This window comes from Scyliorhinus canicula, chromosome 22 (genome assembly GCF_902713615.1).
Source record: "Scyliorhinus canicula chromosome 22, sScyCan1.1, whole genome shotgun sequence".
NCBI lineage: Eukaryota > Metazoa > Chordata > Chondrichthyes > Carcharhiniformes > Scyliorhinidae > Scyliorhinus > Scyliorhinus canicula.
In genome coordinates, this window is record NC_052167.1 from 22,856,402 (window position 1) to 22,875,634 (window position 19,233).

The 19,233-nt window shown below is 48.4% G+C and overlaps 1 protein-coding gene across 1 annotated transcript in view; it reads right to left on the reverse strand.

Moving 5' to 3' along the window:
- Positions 1 to 17,738, reverse strand: part of cuedc2 (CUE domain containing 2) — a 40,607-nt gene extending 22,869 nt beyond the window's left edge. The window contains exons 1-4 of the mRNA XM_038782688.1: positions 17,643 to 17,738; positions 9,762 to 9,868; positions 8,128 to 8,271; positions 1,397 to 1,458 (exon numbers count right to left, since the gene is read on the reverse strand). Of these exons, the coding sequence (XP_038638616.1) occupies positions 1,397 to 1,458; positions 8,128 to 8,271; positions 9,762 to 9,835 (280 nt within the window). The 5' untranslated portion in view covers positions 9,836 to 9,868; positions 17,643 to 17,738. The remainder of the gene's footprint in view (positions 1 to 1,396; positions 1,459 to 8,127; positions 8,272 to 9,761; positions 9,869 to 17,642) is intronic.
- Positions 17,739 to 19,233: the final 1,495 nt, after the last annotated feature.

Below are 19,233 nucleotides of genomic sequence, written 5' to 3' on the forward strand. Positions count from 1 at the left end.
CTAGCAATAGCCCTTCTCCATCCTCCTAAAGGTTGAGGCGGTAGAGGGGAAGATATAAAGGAGGAAGAGAGGAGAAATTATCGCCCTCCTATTCCCTTCTGAGGAAGAGGCAGGCGAGCAACGGCCAATGCTCCCAAGGGAGAGGGTAGTTACCATCTCTCCCATTGCCCACGCATTCCCGTGACTGTCAGCAAGCTGTGGCTTTGTTGGATTCTGAGCTGGTCAATTTTGTGCAGAGGGACCCACGGACAATAATGAGGTTACTGACCAGCCATCCCGTTCTAGTGGAGAGCTCCTTTGCCGATGTGGAGACCGGTCTGACGTCAACTTTCTAAATAGTGTCCATTATATACAAAAACACCTTTGCCCAATTTGATACAATTGTCACGCACAAATCAGCTCTGTGTTTAAACCCACATGTTGATGTAAAACTTGGTCATGTAAGCATTGCTGAATGTAGGTCACCCAGAACTTACAAGATTGTTAAGTCGTGAGTAACGGGGATTTTAAAAATGTAGCCTTTTGAATACACCCACATTTGGCTTCATAAACATTCCTTTCATTTTTGCTGTCACAGGAAAAGCATTCATTTTAAATGTCACCATACTCTCACTTCCATACGAATCCATTCATGTGATAAAGCAGGCCATAAACATGACTGATGGTAAAACTGCTTTGAGTAATTACGGTTGGCGTTTACACCCCTGCGTACAAACCATGTTTACCACCGCCTTTCTGTCTGCCTCTCCTCCCCCGCCCTCTCTGCACGCACGCAAGCACCTGCCCTCACAGGAATGGGATCCAGAATATAACATCTCCCATTCTCCGGCACAGAGGCGCTGGTGTAATAGCGTCACCTTGTCACGATTAGCTGAACCCAGTCCAGGGATTGAAATCTTGAGCTTCTGGCCTGCTGAACTTAACCTGTATCACAGAATTTGTGTGATGCAGGAGGTCAGTTGGCCCATCACGTCGGCGCCAGCTCTCCAAACGAGCATCAACTTGCTGCCATTCTCCTGCCTTTTCCTCAAAGCCCTGCGCATTGTTTCTATCCCAGTCACCTTCTTGCTCGCTCCTGATCGTCTCGATCGAACCTGCCTCCACCGTACTCCCAGGCCGCGCATCCCAGACCCCAGCCACCCACCCTCTGTGTGAAAACACTTTCCCCTCGCATCACATTTGCTTCTTTTGCAAATCACTTTGCGCCCTCTCGTTGTCGATCCTTTTACGGGCGGGAACCGTTTCCCCCTGTCCACTCTGTCCACCCCCCCTCATGGTTTTGAACATCTCTATCAAATCTCTCCCCCACCCCCCCACCCCCCAACAACCAAGGGGAACAATCCCAACCTGTACAGTCACGTTTCTACGGCAACCCCATCCGACACCCTTGTCTTACCTTTGTTACGAGCTTCTATCAAACGCGCTGCCAAATCAAACATCATCTCGCAGATGGTGACACTGAAAAATAGAGGGGTCCTTTTTAATCTGCTGTCGGTTCAGAAAGGTACTAATTCTTCTTTGTGAACGACTTGCCCCGGTGATCACTTTTATCATCCAAATGGCTGAGCGATACACACAGCAGCAAGCCTCCCGGTTTGATCGCTGTGCAGACAAATGACGGCCAGGTATCAATAAACGTCACAGAATAAGCCAGTATAGACAAGGTGTGCAGGGGTACCAACTCAGAGTGGGGTAGCAACCAACCCCACCGGGAGACCAGGAACCGAAGAGCATCCTGACAGATGCCAAAAAGGAGGGTGAGTGAGACAAATTATAATGGAAAAACGTGGTGTTGCAGTACTGGTTGCTCTATATCATCTGCTCGGCAAAGGGATTAAAATTTAGGTCAATGGTCTAGATGAAGCCAAGACGACATCTTGTACAAAGACAGCAGAATTCGTTGCTCTGTCGGATGAATACATGCTTTCTGGAGACCTATTAGATCTGGAACCATTCCCCATCACGTCTGGATTGGACATAGTTGCTTTTAATCTCACCCAATCACAGACTTTGTCATCCTGAATATGTCAACAGTTCCCACCAATACCTTTGATTCGATCATGAATAAATTGTGAGTAGCAATCATCCCTAAATTATAGAATTTACAGTGCAGAAGGAGGCCATTCGGCCCATCGAGTGTGCACCGGCTCTTGGAAAGAGCACCCCACCCACGGTCAACACCTCCACCCTATCCCCATAACCCAGTAACCCCACCCAACACTAAGGGCAATTTTGGACACTCAGGGCAATTTATCCTGGCCAATCTACCTAACCTGCACATCTTTGGACTGTGGGAGGAAACCGGAGCACCCGGAGTAAACCCACGCAGACACGGGGAGGACGTGCAGACTCCGCACAGACAGTGACCCAAGCCGGAATCGAACCTGGGACCCTGGAGCTGTGAAGCGATTGTGCTATCCACAATGCTACCGTGCTGCCGTCAAGTCCTCCCACAAGTCCCGAAAGATGTGCTTGTCAGGTGAATTGTGCATTCTGAATTCTCCCTCTGTGTACCTGAACAGGCGCCGGAATGTGGCGACTAGGGGATTTTCACTATAACTTCATTGCAGTGTTAATGTAAGCCTACTTGTGACAATAAAGATTATTATTATTAATTGCAATCTTCTGTCTGCAAGGCAGTCACCCATTCTTCATTTGACACAAGGTATTTCTCTCAATTTCTCTCTCTCATTAGGTGTGTGGAACTGGACTAACGCTATCCACAAAGCTAGTCATTTTCTCAAAAAAGTACACCAGGTTCAAGAGACGTGACTGTCTTTTTTGGGAGCCGTGTTAAAGGGTGTTTTATAACCCCTTCCCCGTTTGGATTGTCCATCCTGGACAGGATGGACTACACCCCAGGGTCCTAAAAGAGATAGCTGAGGAAATTGTGGAGGCATTAGTGATGATTTTTCAGGAATCGCTGGAGGCAGGAAGGGTCCCAGAGGACTGGAAGGTGGCTAATGTAACACCGCTGTTTAAGAAGGGAGGGAGACAGAAGACGGGAAGTTATAGGCCGGTTAGCCTGACTTCGGTCATTGGTAAGATTTTAGAGTCTGTTATTAAAGATGAGATCGCGAAGCACTTGGAAGTGCATGGCAAAATAGGACTGAGTCAGCACGGCTTTGTCAAAGGGAGGTCGTGGCTGACAAATCTGTTAAGAGTTCTTTGAGGAGGTAACAAGCAAGTTAGATAAAGGAGAATCAGTGGACGTGATTTATTTAGATTTCCAGAAGGCCTTTGACAAGGTGTTGCATAGTAGACTGTTAAATAAGTTAAAAGCCCATGGTGTTAATGGTAAGATCCTGGCATGGATAGAGGATTGGCTGAGAAGGCAAAGAGTTGAGATAAAGAAGTCTTTTTCAGGATGACAGCCAGTGACTAGTGGTGTGCCTCAGGGGTCTGTGTTGGAACCACAACTTTTCACAATATACATTAATGATCTGGAAGAAGGTCCTGAAGGCACTGTTGCTAAGTTTGCAGATGGTACAAAGATCTGTAGAGGGACAGGTAGTATTGAGGAAGCAAGGGGGCTGCAGAAGGACTTGGACAAGCTAGGAGAGTGGGCAATGAAGTGGCAAATGAAATACAATGTGAAAAAGTGTGAGGTTATGCACTTTGGAAGGAGGAATCTAGCCATAGACTATTTTCTAAATGGGGAAATGCTTCGGAAAGCAGGAGCACAAAGGGACTTGGGAGTCTTTGTTCACGATTCTCTTAAGGTTAATGTGTAGGTTCAGTCAGCAGTTAAGAAGGCAAATGCAATGTTAGCATTCATGTCAAGAGGGCTTGAATACAAGATCAGTGATGTACTTCTGAGGCTGTATAAGGCTCTTGTCAGACCCTATTTGGAGTATTGTGAGCAGTTTTGGGCCCCATATCCAAGGAAGGATATGCTGGCCTTGGAAAGGGTCCAGAGGAGGCTCACATGAATGATCTCTGGAATGAAGAACTTGTCGTATGAGGAACATAGAACATAGAACGATACAGCGCAGTACAGGCCCTTCGGCCCTCGATGTTGCACCGACATGGAAAAAAATCTAAAGGCCATCTAACCTACACTATGCCCTTATCATCCATATGCTTATCCAATAAATTTTTAAATGCCCTCAATGTTGGCATGTTCACTACTGTTGCAGGTAGGGCATTCCACGGCCTCACCACTCTTTGCGTAAAAAACCCACCTCTGACCTCTGTCCTATATCTATTACCCCTCAATTTAAGGCTATGTCCCCTCGTGCTAGCCACCTCCATCCGCGGGAGAAGGCTCTCGCTGTCCACCCTATCTAACCCTCTGATCATTTTGTATGCCTCTATTAAGTCACCTCTTAACCTTCTTCTCTCTAACGAAAACAACCTCAAGTCCATCAGCCTTTCCTCATAAGATTTTCCCTCCATACCAGGCAACATCCTGGTAAATCTCCTCTGCACCCGTTCCAAAGCTTCCACGTCCTTCCTATAATGAGGCGACCAGAACTGTACGCAATACTCCAAATGCGGCCGTACTAGAGTTTTGTACAACTGCAACATGACCTCATGGCTCCGGAACTCAATCCCTCTACCAATAAAGGCCAACACACCATAGGCCTTCTTCACAACCCTATCAACCTGGGTGGCAACTTTCAGGGATCTATGTACATGGACACCGAGATCCCTCTGCTCATCCACACTACCAAGAATTTTACCATTAGCCAAATATTCCGCATTTCTGTTATTCTTTCCAAAGTGAATCACCTCACACTTCTCCACATTAAACTCCATTTGCCACCTCTCAGCCCAGCTCTGCAGCTTATCTATGTCCCTCTGTAACCTGCAACATCCTTCCGCACTGTCTACAACTCCACCGACTTTAGTGTCGTCTGCAAATTTACTCACCCATCCTTCTGCGCCCTCCTCTAGGTCATTTATAAAAATGACAAACAGCAACGGCCCCAGAACAGATCCTTGTGGTACGCCACTCGTAACTGAACTCCATTCTGAACATTTCCCATCAACTACCACTCTCTGTCTTCTTTCAACTAGCCAATTTCTGATCCACATCTCTAAATCACCCTCAATCCCCAGCCTCCGTATTTTCTGCAATAGACGACCGTGGGGAACCTTATCAAACGCTTTACTGAAATCCATATACACCACATCAACTGCTCTACCCTCGTCTACCTGTTCAGTCACCTTCTCAAAGAACTCGATAAGGTTTGTGAGGCATGACCTACCCTTCACAAAACCATGCTGACTGTCCCTAATCATATTATTCCTATCTAGATGATTATAAATCGTATCTTTTATAATCCTCTCCAAGACTTTACCCACCACAGACGTTAGGCTCACCGGCCTATAGTTACCGGGGTTATCTCTACTCCCCTTCTTGAACAAAGGGACCACATTTGCTATCCTCCAGTCCTCTGGCACTATTCCTGTAGCCAATGATGACCTAAAAATCAAAGCCAAAGGCTCAGCAATCTCTTCCCTGGCTTCCCAGAGAATCCTAGGATAAATCCCATCCGGCCCCGGGGACTTATCTATTTTCACCTTGTCCAGAATTGCCAACACTTCTTCCCTACGCACCTCAATGCCATCTATTCTAATAGCCTGGGTCTCAGCATTCTCCTCCACAATATTATCTTTTTCTTGAGTGAATACTGACGAAAAGTATTCATTTAGTATCTCGCTTATCTCCTCAGCCTCCACACACAACTTCCCACCACTGTCCTTGACTGGCCCTACTCTTACCCTAGTCATTCTATTATTCCTGACATACCTATAGAAAGCTTTTGGGTTTTCCTTGATCCTACCTGCCAAAGACTTCTCATGTCCCCTCCTTGCTCGTCTCAGCTCTCTCTTTAGATCCTTCCTCGCTTCCTTGTAAATATCAAGCGCCCCAACTGAAACTTCACGCCTCATCTTCACATAGGCCTCCTTCTTCCTCTTAACAAGAGATTCCACTTCTTTGGTAAACCACGGTTCCCTCGCTCGACCCCTTCCTCCCTGCCTGACTGGTACGTACTTATCAAGAACATGCAATAGCTGTTCCTTGAACAAGCTCCACATATCCAGTGTGCCCAACCCTTGCAGCCTACTTCTCCAACCAACACATCCTAAGTCATGTCTAATGGCATCATAATTGCCCTTCCCCCAGCTATAACTCCTGCCCTGCGGGGTATACTTATCCCTTTCCATCACTAACGTAAAGGTCACCGAATTGTGGTCACTGTTTCCAAAGTGCTCACCTACCTCCAGATCTAACACCTGGCCTGGTTCATTACCCAAAACCAAATCCAATGTGGCCTCGCCTCTTGTTGGCCTGTCAACATATTGTGTCAGGAAACCCTCCTGCACACATTGTACAAAGAATGACCCATCTAATGTACTCGAACTATATCTTTTCCAGTCAATATTTGGAAAGTTAAAGTCTCCCATAACAACTACCCTGTTACTTTCGCTCTTTTCCAGAATCATCTTCGCCATCCTTTCCTCTACATCCTACGTTTGAGGACTCTGGGTCTGTACTCGTTGGAGTTTAGAAGGATGAGAGGGAATCTTACTGAAATGTACAAGATACTGCGAGGCCTGGATAGAGTGGACGTGGAGAGGATGTTTCCACATATCGAAAACACTAGAACCAGAGGACACCATCTCAGATTAAAGGGACGATCCTTTAAAACAGAGATGAGAATTTCTTTCAGCCAGAGGGTGGTGAATCTGTGGAACTCTTTGCTGCAGAAGGCTGTGGAGGCCAATTCACCGAGTGTCTTTAAGACAGAGATACTGTAGCTAGGCACTTGAATAATAAGGGGATCAGGGGTTATGGAGAGAAGGCAGGAGAATGGGGATGAGAAAATATCCCTATGATTGAATGGCGGAGCAGACTCGATGGGCCAAGTGGCCTAATTCTGCTCCCAGGGGCTGGTTTAGCTCACTGGGCTAAATCGCTGGCTTTTAAAGCAGACCAAGCAGGCCAGCAGCACGGTTCGATTCCCGTACCAGCCTCCCCGGACAGGCGCCGGAATGTGGTGACTAGGGGCTTTTCACAGTAACTTCATTGAAGCCTACTCGTGACAATAAGCGATTTTCAATCTTTTTCAATGTCTTATGGTCATACATTGGGAGTATCTCCCAATGATCCATTCTAGTTACATGCCTATATGAAAAATGAAAAATCGCTTATTGTCACGAGTAGGCTTCAATGAAGTTACTGTGAAAAGCCCCTAGTCGCCACATTCCGGCGCCTGTCCGGGGAGGCTGGTACGGGAACTGAACGGTACCCTCGTACGGGTACGAGGCTGGTATGGTAACTGAAGTCAAACTGCCGGGCTTATAATTTACAGGTACAAACTTGCTGTTTGTTTTCAATATTGATCCACTGTTTCTCAGGCAAGGGTGCTGTACATTCTTAATGCTTCCCTCGCTGCTTGGTGGACAAAGGCATTATCTCTTCTGGTACGAGGGTAAATGTGCCAGAAGGTTAAAAAGTTGCATTTTGTTTCATGACGAGTTCATCATTCCAGCCAGTGGTCAGTGCAGGGCAAAAATAAATCCCTGTCTACAGTACTGTAGAGCGGCCATTGGAAAATGCCTGTCCACGGGATGGTTTTGGCTGTGAGGGTAAGTTGCCAAAACATGCTGCTGGCATATGAAGAACGAGCACGGTCATTCCAAATATCAAAACGTTAACATAGACATCGCCGCTTTACATCCCTGAGATCTTTCAGTATGAAATATTAGACAATTCAGCTTTTCATCCCATTAATACTACTACCATCTAGAAGGACAAGAGCAGCAGATACCTGGGAACACCACCATCTGGAGGTCCCCATCCAAGTCACTCACCATCCTGACTTGGAAATATATCGGCCGTTCCTTCACTGTCGCCGGGGCAAAATCCTGGAACTCCCTCCCTAACAGCACTGTGGGTGTACCTACATCTCAGGGACTGCAGCGAATTAAGGCGCCGGCTCATCACCACCTTTTCGCAAGGGCAACAAGGGATGGGCAATAAATATTGGCCTAACCCGCGAAACTCCCATCCCGTAAATTCACTTTGAAAAAAGAGGTTCTACAGGATTCCTCCCAAATGCCAGCATTTTTAGCACATCACCCAACTACCTGCAAGTGCAAGAAATTTCCCACCTGCTTATCTCTGCAAAGCCTGGGATGTAGGCCGCCATCATTTCCACAAACATTTCCACGTCGAAGTTCTCCTCGGATGAGTCTGAAGATCCAAGTTCCTCCAGTACACTGGTGATATAGGAGAGAATCACCTCATCCATCACGCTGTAGGGGCAGAAACACGACATTGACAGAATTGTCCTACCCCGACACAACAGGAAGTCCAAAATATTGTGGATAACTGAATATACAAGATATTTTCCAGTAACTTGACAGTGTTGTTCTGTCAGATCATTTGAACACCCTCACCTTGATTATAAAGTACAAGTGTCCGAAGCCTTTCAGACACTAACTTAATTCTGAGATTATAAAACTCACCAACAGCCATTGATTCCCTCACACTTGAAGCTAAATTATTTATTACATAGGTTTATAGTTTAAACATTTAAAAAAAAAATTTTTTTTTTTTAAAAAAGAGTACCCAATTTTTTTTTTCCCCAATTAAGGAGCAATTTAGCGTGGCCAATCCACCTAACCTGCACACCTTTGGGCTGTGGGGGTGAAACCCACGCACACACAGGAAGAATGTGCAAAACCCACACGGACAGTGACCCAGGGCTGAGATTTGAACCCGGGACCTCCCTGGAAAATAGAAAACCATTCAGATCTGGAGGATATCTCCTACCCTCATTCAGTGTCCGCAATCAAAAACAACTCCAGGACCAAGCAGTCCACTTGATCGGCACCCCACCCACCACCTTTAACATTCACTCCCTTCCCCACCGACGCATGGAAATTTGAATTCAATAAAACATCTGGAATTCAAATCTAATGATGACCATGAAACCGTTGTCGATTGTCGTAAAAACCCATCTGGTTCACTAATGTCCTTCAGGGCAGGAAATCTGCCACATGGTCTGGCCTACACGTGACTCCAGACCCACAGCAATGTGGTTGACTCTTAACTGTCCCCTCAAGGGGCAATTAAGGATGGGCAATAAACGCTGGCACAGCCAGCGGCGTCCATGTCCCAGGAACAAATACAAAAAAAAAGAGCGGTTAGCCATGTGATTGGAAGATAGTTGAAGCCTCTACCATCACCATCCACAGCTCCATACTGCAACACACACGTTGTTGCAGCAACTCAGTCTGAACCATAGTAAACACCATGTTCAGCAATAGCAATTAGCCAGTCGACAGGCACAAATCATCAACTGAAACTGGACGACACTTGACTCGAGTCTAAAGATCACAGGTTCAAGCTCCACTTGGGGGGGGGGGGTTTGAGCACATGGCTCAAGCTGACACTCCAGTGCAGTATTGATGGAGTGCCGCACTGTCACAGGTGACGTCCTTCAGATGAGACGCTAAACCCAGTCTTCCCTATTAGATCGCTGTCCAAAAAAAGTCCATGGCACTTTGCGAAGAGCAGGGGAGTTATCCTTACTCCCGACGTCTTCACTCACCTGACTTACAAAACATCACCTGGTCATTCTCACTGATGCCTGTGGGACCTCGCTCCGTGTGAATTGGCTGCTCTGTGTCCCTCTAATTTGCAACCGTAACTAACACTTCAGAAGGACATTGCCCAAGGTTGTGATTGCCCAAGGTTGTGATTGCCCAAGGTTGTGAAAGGTGAGAGATAAATCACCCACCTGAGGTCAGCATCGGGGACGTGCAAGTGAACAAACTGGAACAGAGAGTCTTGAATAATTTTCTCCAACGCCATGGTACCGACGCTCAAAAGGTAACAAGGTCCCACCTGCAGAAAGAAGGCCTGTCAATGGGTTTCACACTGAAAATGAAATGGTTAAAACCACAGAAGCCCCCATTTTAATGCAAATCGTCATCACTAAAGTAATGTTTTTCCTCTTTTAAATTCATTTATGGGATGTGGGTGTTGCTGGTTTGGCCCAGCATTTATTGCCCACCCCTAGTTGCAAAGAACAAGGAAAAGTACAGCACAGGAACAGGCCCTTTGGTCCTCCAAGCCTGCGCCCACCATGCTGCCCGTCTAAACTAAAATCTTCTACACTCCCGGGGTCCGTATCTATTCCCATTCTATTCATGTATTTGTCAAGATGCCCCGTAAACGTCACTATCGTCCCTGCTTCCACCACCTCCTCAGGCAGCGAGTTCCAGGCATCCACTACCCTCTGTGTAAAAAACTTGCCTCGCACATCTCCTCTAAAGCTTTCCCCTCGCACCTTAAACCTATGCCCCCTAGTAATTGACCCCTCTACCCTTTGAAAAAGTCTCTGACTATCCACTCTGTCTATGCCTCTCATAATTTTGTCGACCTCTATCGCCCTTCACCTCCTTCGTTCCAGTGAAAATAAACCAAGTTTATTCAAACTCTCCTCATAGCTAATTCCCTCCATACCAGGCAACATCCTGGTCAATTTCTTCTGCAACCTCTCTAAAGCCTCCACATCCTTCTGATAGTGTGGCGACTATACTCCAAGTGTGGCCTAACTAAGGTTCTATACAGCTGCAACATGACATGCCAATTCTTATACTCAATGCCCCAGCCAATGAAGGCAAGCATGCCGTCTGCCTTCTTGACTACCTTCTCCACCTGTGTTGCCCCTTTCAGTAACCTGTGGACCTGTACACCAAGATCTCTCTGACTGTCAATACTCTTGAGGGTTCTCTACCTGCATATTCCCTACCTGCATTAGACCTTCCAAAATGCATCACCTCACATTTGTCCGGATTAAATTCCATCTGCCATCTCGCCACCCAAGTCTCCAAACGATCTAAATCCTGCTGTATCCTCTGACAGTCCTCATCGCTATCCGCAATTCCACCAACCTTTGTGTCATCCGCAAGCTTACTAATCAGACCAGTTACATTTTCCTCCAAATCATTTACATTTATATATACTACAAACAGCAAAGGTCCCAGCACTGATCCCTGCAGTTGCCCTTCAGAAGGTGGTGGTGAACTGCCTTCTTGAACTGCTGCAGTCCCTGAAGTGTAGGCACGCCCACTGTGCTGTTAGGCAGTGGGGGGATGCCAGGATTTTGACCCAGCGATAGTGAAGGAGCGGCAACATATAAAAGTCAGGATGATGAGTGACTTGGAGGAGAACCTTTGTGGTGGGGTTCCCAGGTATATGCTGCCCTTGTTTGAGATAGTAATGATAGTGGGTCTGCAAGGTGCTGCCTAAGGAACCTTTGTGAGTTACTGCAGTGCATCTTGTAAATGGTGCACACAGCTGCTGCTGTTCGTCAGTAGAGGGATTGAGTGTTTGTGGAAGGGGAGTAATCAAGCGGGGCTGCTTTGTCCTGGATGGTGTCGAGCTTCTTGAGTGTTGTTGGAGCTGCACTCATCCAGGCAAGTGGAGAGTATTCCATCACACTCCTGACTTGTGGGTCTGCCAGCGGTGACTGGTTGGCACCCTGGAGTAAGATTACCCAGGACGAGAAATAGATTCCAATACCACTGTCCCACTGGGAAAGAAGGAGCTGGAATATACAATCACCAAGACCTTCATAAGTCGCTTGACTCAACCCCTCAGCTCATCCTTCGCTGAAACACTTTGTTGCTCGTTCTGGGCGAGTGTGTTTAACACTCAATTTGGCTCTGTTTCGATACTTAGCTCTGGAGTCGCCAGAGCTCCAGTAACGGTATCGTTAAGATACCGCCACAAGTTTCAAGGTCAAGTTCAAAGCAATAAAACCATACACCAATTAGTAAGTTCAAACAACTGAGTTTATTATAATACAATTATAATACTACTCATGCACACGCTAAGAGGATTAAACTATTCCTACCACTAAATGAACCAATACTTATCTCAAAGGGAACTGCCGGATCAGGGGACAAGGCCTCTTGCTCTGCTCTGGTCTGCAGACTTCAGGTTGGTACGGGTTAAAAAGGGGTCAGGAGTGTCTATCTCTGGTAGCGATCGTTGCGAGACACTTACTTGCTGGCAGCTGCTGTCCCAAACCTCTCCTCTCTCTCGTTCAAGGTCTTCTTTGGCAAAAGCTGGTCGAGATGGTGGTCCAGAGAGGAGGGCGGGTTAAGAAGAACAAACTAAGTGTGGGACCTGTCTTTTATAGGTCCTAGGGCTCCGCGCCCTTTTGGGCGGACCCTTTACCTCCTGGGAATCGATTGGGTCTCTTCCCAATCGATTTGTTTGAATCCCCCCAATACTGAGGCTATCTCTCGGCTACTGGGCGGGCCTTCAGGTGCTTTGTTTTCGAACCCCGCTGGTGCCGGGGTGCCTGGTTTCCCATACACTGTTGCAATCACTTCTCTATTTGTGTCCATTGTCCCTGGGATCGTTCCATTGCTATGTTAACTATCCCGGATATTGCCTCATTAGTATGCAGAATGTTCGTTTCGGTGCTGTCTGCTCTCTTAGCAGAATACACATTGGCTTTTTGCAGCCTGCTTGTGCTGCAAACATTGTCCATTGTTAAACCTGCAAGCTTTGCGTTCCTCCATTATGTATTTAGGGAATGGCCAACTCGGTGGCTACAACCTATTAGCTTTGCACTTCATGCTATCTCAGCTCACTCCTGACCAGCATCCCCAATTCTATCCTCGATGCTGGAGGTCATCTAAATCTCTGCTGTCCATATCCTAATTTGCGTCATTCTCCAAATGTTTGCTACCTACATTGGGCAGCACGGTAGCACAGTGGTTAGCACAATTGCCTCACAGCTCCAGGGTCCCAGGTTCGATTCCCTGCTTGGGTCACTGTCTGTGCGGAGTCTGCACGTTCTCCCCGTGTCTGCGTGGGTTTCCTCCGGGTGCTCCGGTTTCCTCCCACAGTCCAAAGATGTGTAGGTTAGGTGGACTGGCCATGCTAAATTGCCCTTAGTGTTGGGTGGGGTTGCTGAGTTATGGGGGATAGGGTGGAGGTGTTGACCTTGGGTAGGGTGCTCTTTCCAAGAGCCGGTGCAGACTCGATGGGCCAAATGGCCTCCTTCTGCACTGTAAATTCTATGAACGGCAAGCAACGTCTCAATTTGAAAATTCTCATCCCCGTTCTCAAATCCAACCATGACTTTGCCCCTCCCCATCTGCGAAATCTCCAACAACTCCCACCGCCCCCCCCCCCCCCCCCCCCCCCCCGAGATATCTGCTCTCCCTGATTTGAAGCACTACATCACTAGTGGTTGTGCCCACAGCTACCTGGGCCCAAAGCACTGGGACTCCTTCCCTAAACCGCTCAACCTCTCTTTAATTCTTTAAGATGCACCTCAAGATCTCTCTCTCGTTGACCTAATATCTCCCACATGGCTCGGTGCCCGACTCTGATGTTCTTAGGGGGCAACAGATGTTGATAAGTCTGCCAACTGTGAATAAATATATTCCTGGAGTTTTCATCACATGATTTCCCCCCTTGCTCTTGCCATTACTTGGCCAACACCTCCATGCCTTCCTAAGCCAATGGGAAGCAAAAACACTCATTAACCAATGGGATTATGTTTCACTATTAGCCAATGAGCCTTTTCTTCGTCACTTCCAACATTTTTATGTCTGGTAAAGAGAACCGTTCAAAGAAAAGTACAAAAAAATATATTTTTTAATGTCCCGATGGTTTCGCCCCAGGGTAGTGCACAGAATCGGAGAATCATAGAATCCCTACAGTGCAGAAGGAGGCCATTCGGCCCATAGAGTCTGCACCAGCCCATGGAAAGAGCATCCCAGCCCTATCCCCACAACCCTATAATCCCACCCAACCTTTGGACAGTAAGGGGGCAATTCTATCATGGCCAATTCACCTAACCCGCACATCTCCGGAGCACCCGGGAGGAAACCCACGCAGACACGGGGAGAACGTGCAAACTTCACACAGTCCACCCAAGTCTGGGATTGAACCCGAGTGCTTGGTGTTATGAGACAGCAGTGCTAACCACTGTGCCGCCGTAATATTCCAGATTTATTGGATACAAATTCAACCAGCTGCCCACATCTCCAAAGCATATGCCTGGTCCAGATTACTGATCCAGTGACATTACCATCACCACCCCCAGATAATCAATCCTACTCCAGTTAATCAATGAGTAGTTCCTACTCGGTGTCAGATTTATTTCTTCGGTTGAATTTCTTACAGGGGAATATGAGCGGGCAGCAGAGTACTCACATCTGATTGGTAACCACTTGCTGGATAATACATTAAGTCACCTGGTCCACCAATCAGATTGCTGGAAGCAGACAGACACAGGCTCAATTTACTTCTTATAAAACATAACTGCAATGCGCAAACAATCTCGGGTCACTGGACTTAGATCCATTGCTCATTGAGTATGTTCAAGGCCGAGATAGACAGATTTTTAATCTGAGGATATTGAGGGTTATGGAGATAAAGCGGGAAAGAGGAGTTGAGGATTATCACATCAGATCAGTCACAATCTCATTGAATGGCAGAGCAGACTCGATGGGCCGAATGGCCTACGTCTGCCCCTACGTCTGATGGTGTCAGGCTGGAAAAGACCCAGGGTTAATTCAGCTAGCTCCTGTGTCTCGGAAATAACAATGGGACAGCTCTCAATCCCACCCATTTGTCGTCTCCCCCCCCCCCCCCTTCTGCCCGCTGTTGAGTCCATGTCCACTTGTAAATTACGTGGCCATTTTTACACATATGGATGCCTCCCTCACCTACAGGCTGTAAAGATTTCAATTCCCCCTTCAATTTCTTCAGTCAGGTGTGGCTTAGTTGGTAATGTTTTCGCTTCTGAATCACAAGGTTCTGGGTTTGAGTCCCACGGCTGGGGTAGAGTACAAAAATCAAGGTTAACCCTCCCCTGAGGTGCTGTCATCGTACTGTTATGGGCCAGGGCTTAGAAACTCCAAAGTGTATTATGAAGTTCACCTGACCTATAACTTTTATGGTGAACTTGGCTAGGGTGAGCACAAAGCTTTTACTACAGTGTGATTCATCGGACTTCCTTGACATTTTAATCAAAACAAGGTTTATCCTAAGAATGTAGTTATATACGCAGCAAGAATTATCAATTATAAACATAAAGACACCACACAGCTACAGTAATCTATGTACATGACACTTAATGAATTCCCCCTTAGCTGTTCCAATTCAATAACAAAATCCAATTAAACCAAACCCCCTTTTCAAGAGCTTGGCCCGGCACACTGTATTCTAAAAACAGGGGAAAACACTGCTCTCTCCTTCTCCAGTCCAAAGCAGTCAAACTGAAACCCCTCTCACCTCACAGCCCAATGTGCTACAAGTCACACGATAAGAGACTAAACCTTTCTCAAAAGGGCCACTCACATGACAGTACCAAGATGTTTTGTAGAAGGTCCCCTGGCAAAGAAGGGGGCAGTTCTCCCAATACCTAACCTTCAATCTACATCACACAAAATAAAACAGATTCTCTGGTCATTATCACACTGATGTTGTGGTGTCTTTGTTGTGTTTATATTGGCTCCCGTGGGTTGCTACATTACAACAGCTGCTACACTTTGTTCGCTGCCAAGTGCGACATGAATGCAACATATGCATGTTGTTACAGAGGATTCTCCAGCTTTTCCATGCAATGAGACGCACAACTACGGTTCTGCATAGTTCAGTAATGATGGGTTTAGCTTCCAATTTCTCTATGATGAATAACATAACTAGCTGTCGAGGTTCATATAGGAGCAATGAGCAGACATTAGAGCACACCCCAGTCATGTATTAAACGCTGCCACTTAATGACAGATGTGCCCAGCCCCGCTAAATTATCAATTGTGTTTGTACATCCATCACTGCAGTCTTAAGGTCTACCTTATTCATTTCTTAAAATCGTACAGCCAGGACGTCACTGAACCCCTTGCACCTGTTGCATCTCTTGTTCTTTTAGCAATTATTTAAAATTGTCTCCTCTGGTCACCAACCCCACTGCTAGATGACAGTGTTGCTGATCTCCAGGAGTGTCCGTGGAGGAGTGTGCATCAGGCTGGTGAGGCACTGGTATCCCACAAGCGTTTTCCCCTACAGGGCATTGGCTACCATTCTTCTGTCAAGTCCATCATCACCCTTCTGTGGTTCGCACATGGAGAACTCATAGGTGTGGGAGCTGATGCTTAATTTGCATCATCAAAGGACACCCCCAAAAATCTTAGTCCTCTCTCTTTCCCTCCACCAGCCTGGGAGCCAGACAGTTGCAAGTTCGATTCCCACTCCAGAGGCTTGAGCTGAAACATTCAAACTGACACTCCAGTGCAGCACAGAGGGAGTGTTGCATTGTAAGAGGGGAGAGGCTAAATTGAGTCCCACTCTGCCCTCAGGGGTGGATGTAAAGATCCAATGGCTCTATTGCAAAGAGCAGTGAAACTCTAACCAGCATCTGGGCAAAGATTTGCCCCACTCCCTGTGGTGATATGAATCACTGTAAATACACAAGGAGTTATTGTAAATACACTAAGCCTAAGTAAACACTAGAGGGAGCACCAAGGAAATCATGCAGACATACAGCTAATGAACACATAGAATAGGACACGACCAATGGGCTGCAAGACACCCAGAGGTGATACTACCACAAGGGGGCATTACAAAGCCCATATATTAAACGAAAGGGCACACAATGTTCTTTCTCTTTCCACAGGCGACACTTAGAGAGGACAGGGGCAGATCAGAAGCATCACACCCACCACGTGGCTTAGAGTAGACTGGTTAGTTAGACTGAGTTACTACAGCAAGATTAGGAGAGTCGAACTCAAGTAGGAGAATTGTTAGCTGTTCAATAAATGTGTTAAACCTATCTCTGAAAGTCTGAACTTTCCTTTGACAGGGCATACATCAAGGAAGCAGCTTATGCTACATGAAGAAGCATAACACAACACTACTAACATGACAAGAGCTGTCGCAAACCCATTGCTGTTTGTGGGATCTTCCTATGTACCATCTAGTGGCCTCAATACAGCAGTATTTGCACAACATTGACTGTGAACTGCTCGGGGACCTCCTGAGGATGGGAAGGACGCTACTGAAATGTAAGTCTTTCTTCAAAAAAGAGCCAGAGGGGTGGGAGGGGACAGAGATATTCCAGCGGCTTTACACTATCATCGGTATCGAGCTCGCTGTCGGTCAGTGAAACCACCCTCCCATTCATAGAGAGGAAGAGCCAGAGCCCACGTCAGAGCCAGTCCCAGAGGCAGAGGCAGAGCCAGACCCAGAGGCAGAGCCAGACCCAGAGGCAGAGGCACAGCCAGTCCCAGGGGCAGAGCCAGTCCCAGAGGCACTCCCAGAGGCAGAGCCAGTGCCCAGAGGCAGAGCCAGTCCCAGAGGCACTCCCAGAGGCAGAGACACAGCCAGTCCCAGAGGCAGAGCCAGTGCCCAGAGGCAGAGCCAGTGCCCAGAGGCAGAGCCAGTGCCCAGAGGCAGAGCCAGTCCCAGAGGCAGAGGCACAGCCAGTGCCCAGAGTCAGTCCCAGAGGCAGAGCCAGTGCCCAGAGTCAGTCCCAGAGGCACAGCCAGTGCCCAGAGGCAGAGCCAGTGCCCAGAGTCAGTCCCAGAGGAACAGCCAGAGGCCAAGGGAGAGTTAGACCCAGAGATCTCACGTTGCCGTCACTTACTTAAACCGAACGGGATACCCGCTGCCGCCACCTGATCTCCAACCGGTCCCGGGCTGTGCGCATAGGCACTGACCCCGCCCACCGTGCACTGACCCCGCCCACCGTGCACTGACCCCGCCCATCGCACACTAACCCCGCCCATCGCGCACTGACCCCGCCCATCGCACACTAACCCCGCCCAGTGAGCACTGACAACCACCCATGGGGCACGGACCCCGCCCATCGCGCATTGGGCCCGCCCACCGCGCACGGACCCCGCCAATTGCGCACTGGCCCCGCCCACGGCACACTAACCCCGCCCATCGCGCACTGACCCCACCCATCGCGCACTAACCCCGCCCAGTGGGCACTGACCCCGCCCATCGCGCACTGAACCCGCCCATCGCGCACTGACCGCGCCCACCGCGCACTGAACCCGCCCATCGCGCACTGACCCCGCCCATCGCGCACGGACCCCGCCCACCGCGCACTGACCCCGCCCAGTGAGCACTGACCCCGCCCACCGCGCACTGACCCCGCCCAGTGAGCACTGACCCCGCCCACCGCACAGTTCCCGCCATTAGAGGCGTTGCCAGGCAGCGGGTAATCCCTGAGTAAGGCTTTCAGCAATGCTGAGCAGGATTGGGATGTTAACCTCCTGGCTCTGACCTGTGGCTGTGACCCGGGAAGCTTCAGCTTTAACTCACACTCCAGATTTTCCGGCCTGTGGGATTTTCCAATCTGGCCAGCAACACAATTTATTTTTAATTATTTTCCAATTAAGGGGCAATTTAGCGTGTTCAACCCACCTACCCTGCACATCTTTGGGCTGTGGGGGCGAAACCCACACAGACACGGGGAGAATGTGCAAACTCCACATGGACAGTGACCCAGAGCCGGGATCGAACCTGAACCTGGGACCTCGGCACCGTGAGGCTGCAGTGCTAACCCACTGCGCCACCCTTGTGAGAACCTCAAATGACCGTTGACTGGAAGATCCTGCCAGCGGCCACCGCGTGGGAGGCTGGAAAATCCCAGCCTGAAGCCTGAACCTCTCAGTCCGGTGCTGACGCAATCCTTCCCCTCTCAAAGACGGGCATTAAAAAGTCCTGTGCCACTATTTTAAAGAGGAACCGGGGAGTCAGCCTCGGTCTCCTGCCCAGTATTTTTCTCTCTGTCAACATTGCCGCTATCTGGCCCTCTTCCCATTACTGTTTGAGGAAGCTTGCTGCGTGGAGTGTGGCTGCCGTGCCTCCTACATTACAATGTTGACCACACTTCCAAGATGCTTGGAAGGGGGCCTCACGGTAGCATGGTGGTTAGCATCAATGCTTCACAGCTCCAGGGTCCCAGGTTCGATTCCCGGCTGGGTCACTGTCTGTGTGGAGTCTGCACGTCCTCCCCGTGTGCGCGTGGGTTTCCTCCGGGTGCTCCGGTTTCCTCCCACAGTCCAAAGATGTGCGGGTTAGGCGGATTGGCCATGCTAAATTGCCCGTAGTGTAAGGTTAATGGGGGGATTGTTGGGTTACGGGTATACCGGTTACGTGGGTTAAGTAGGGTGATCATTGCTCGGCACAACATCGAGGGCCGAAGGGCCTGTTCTGTGCTGTAC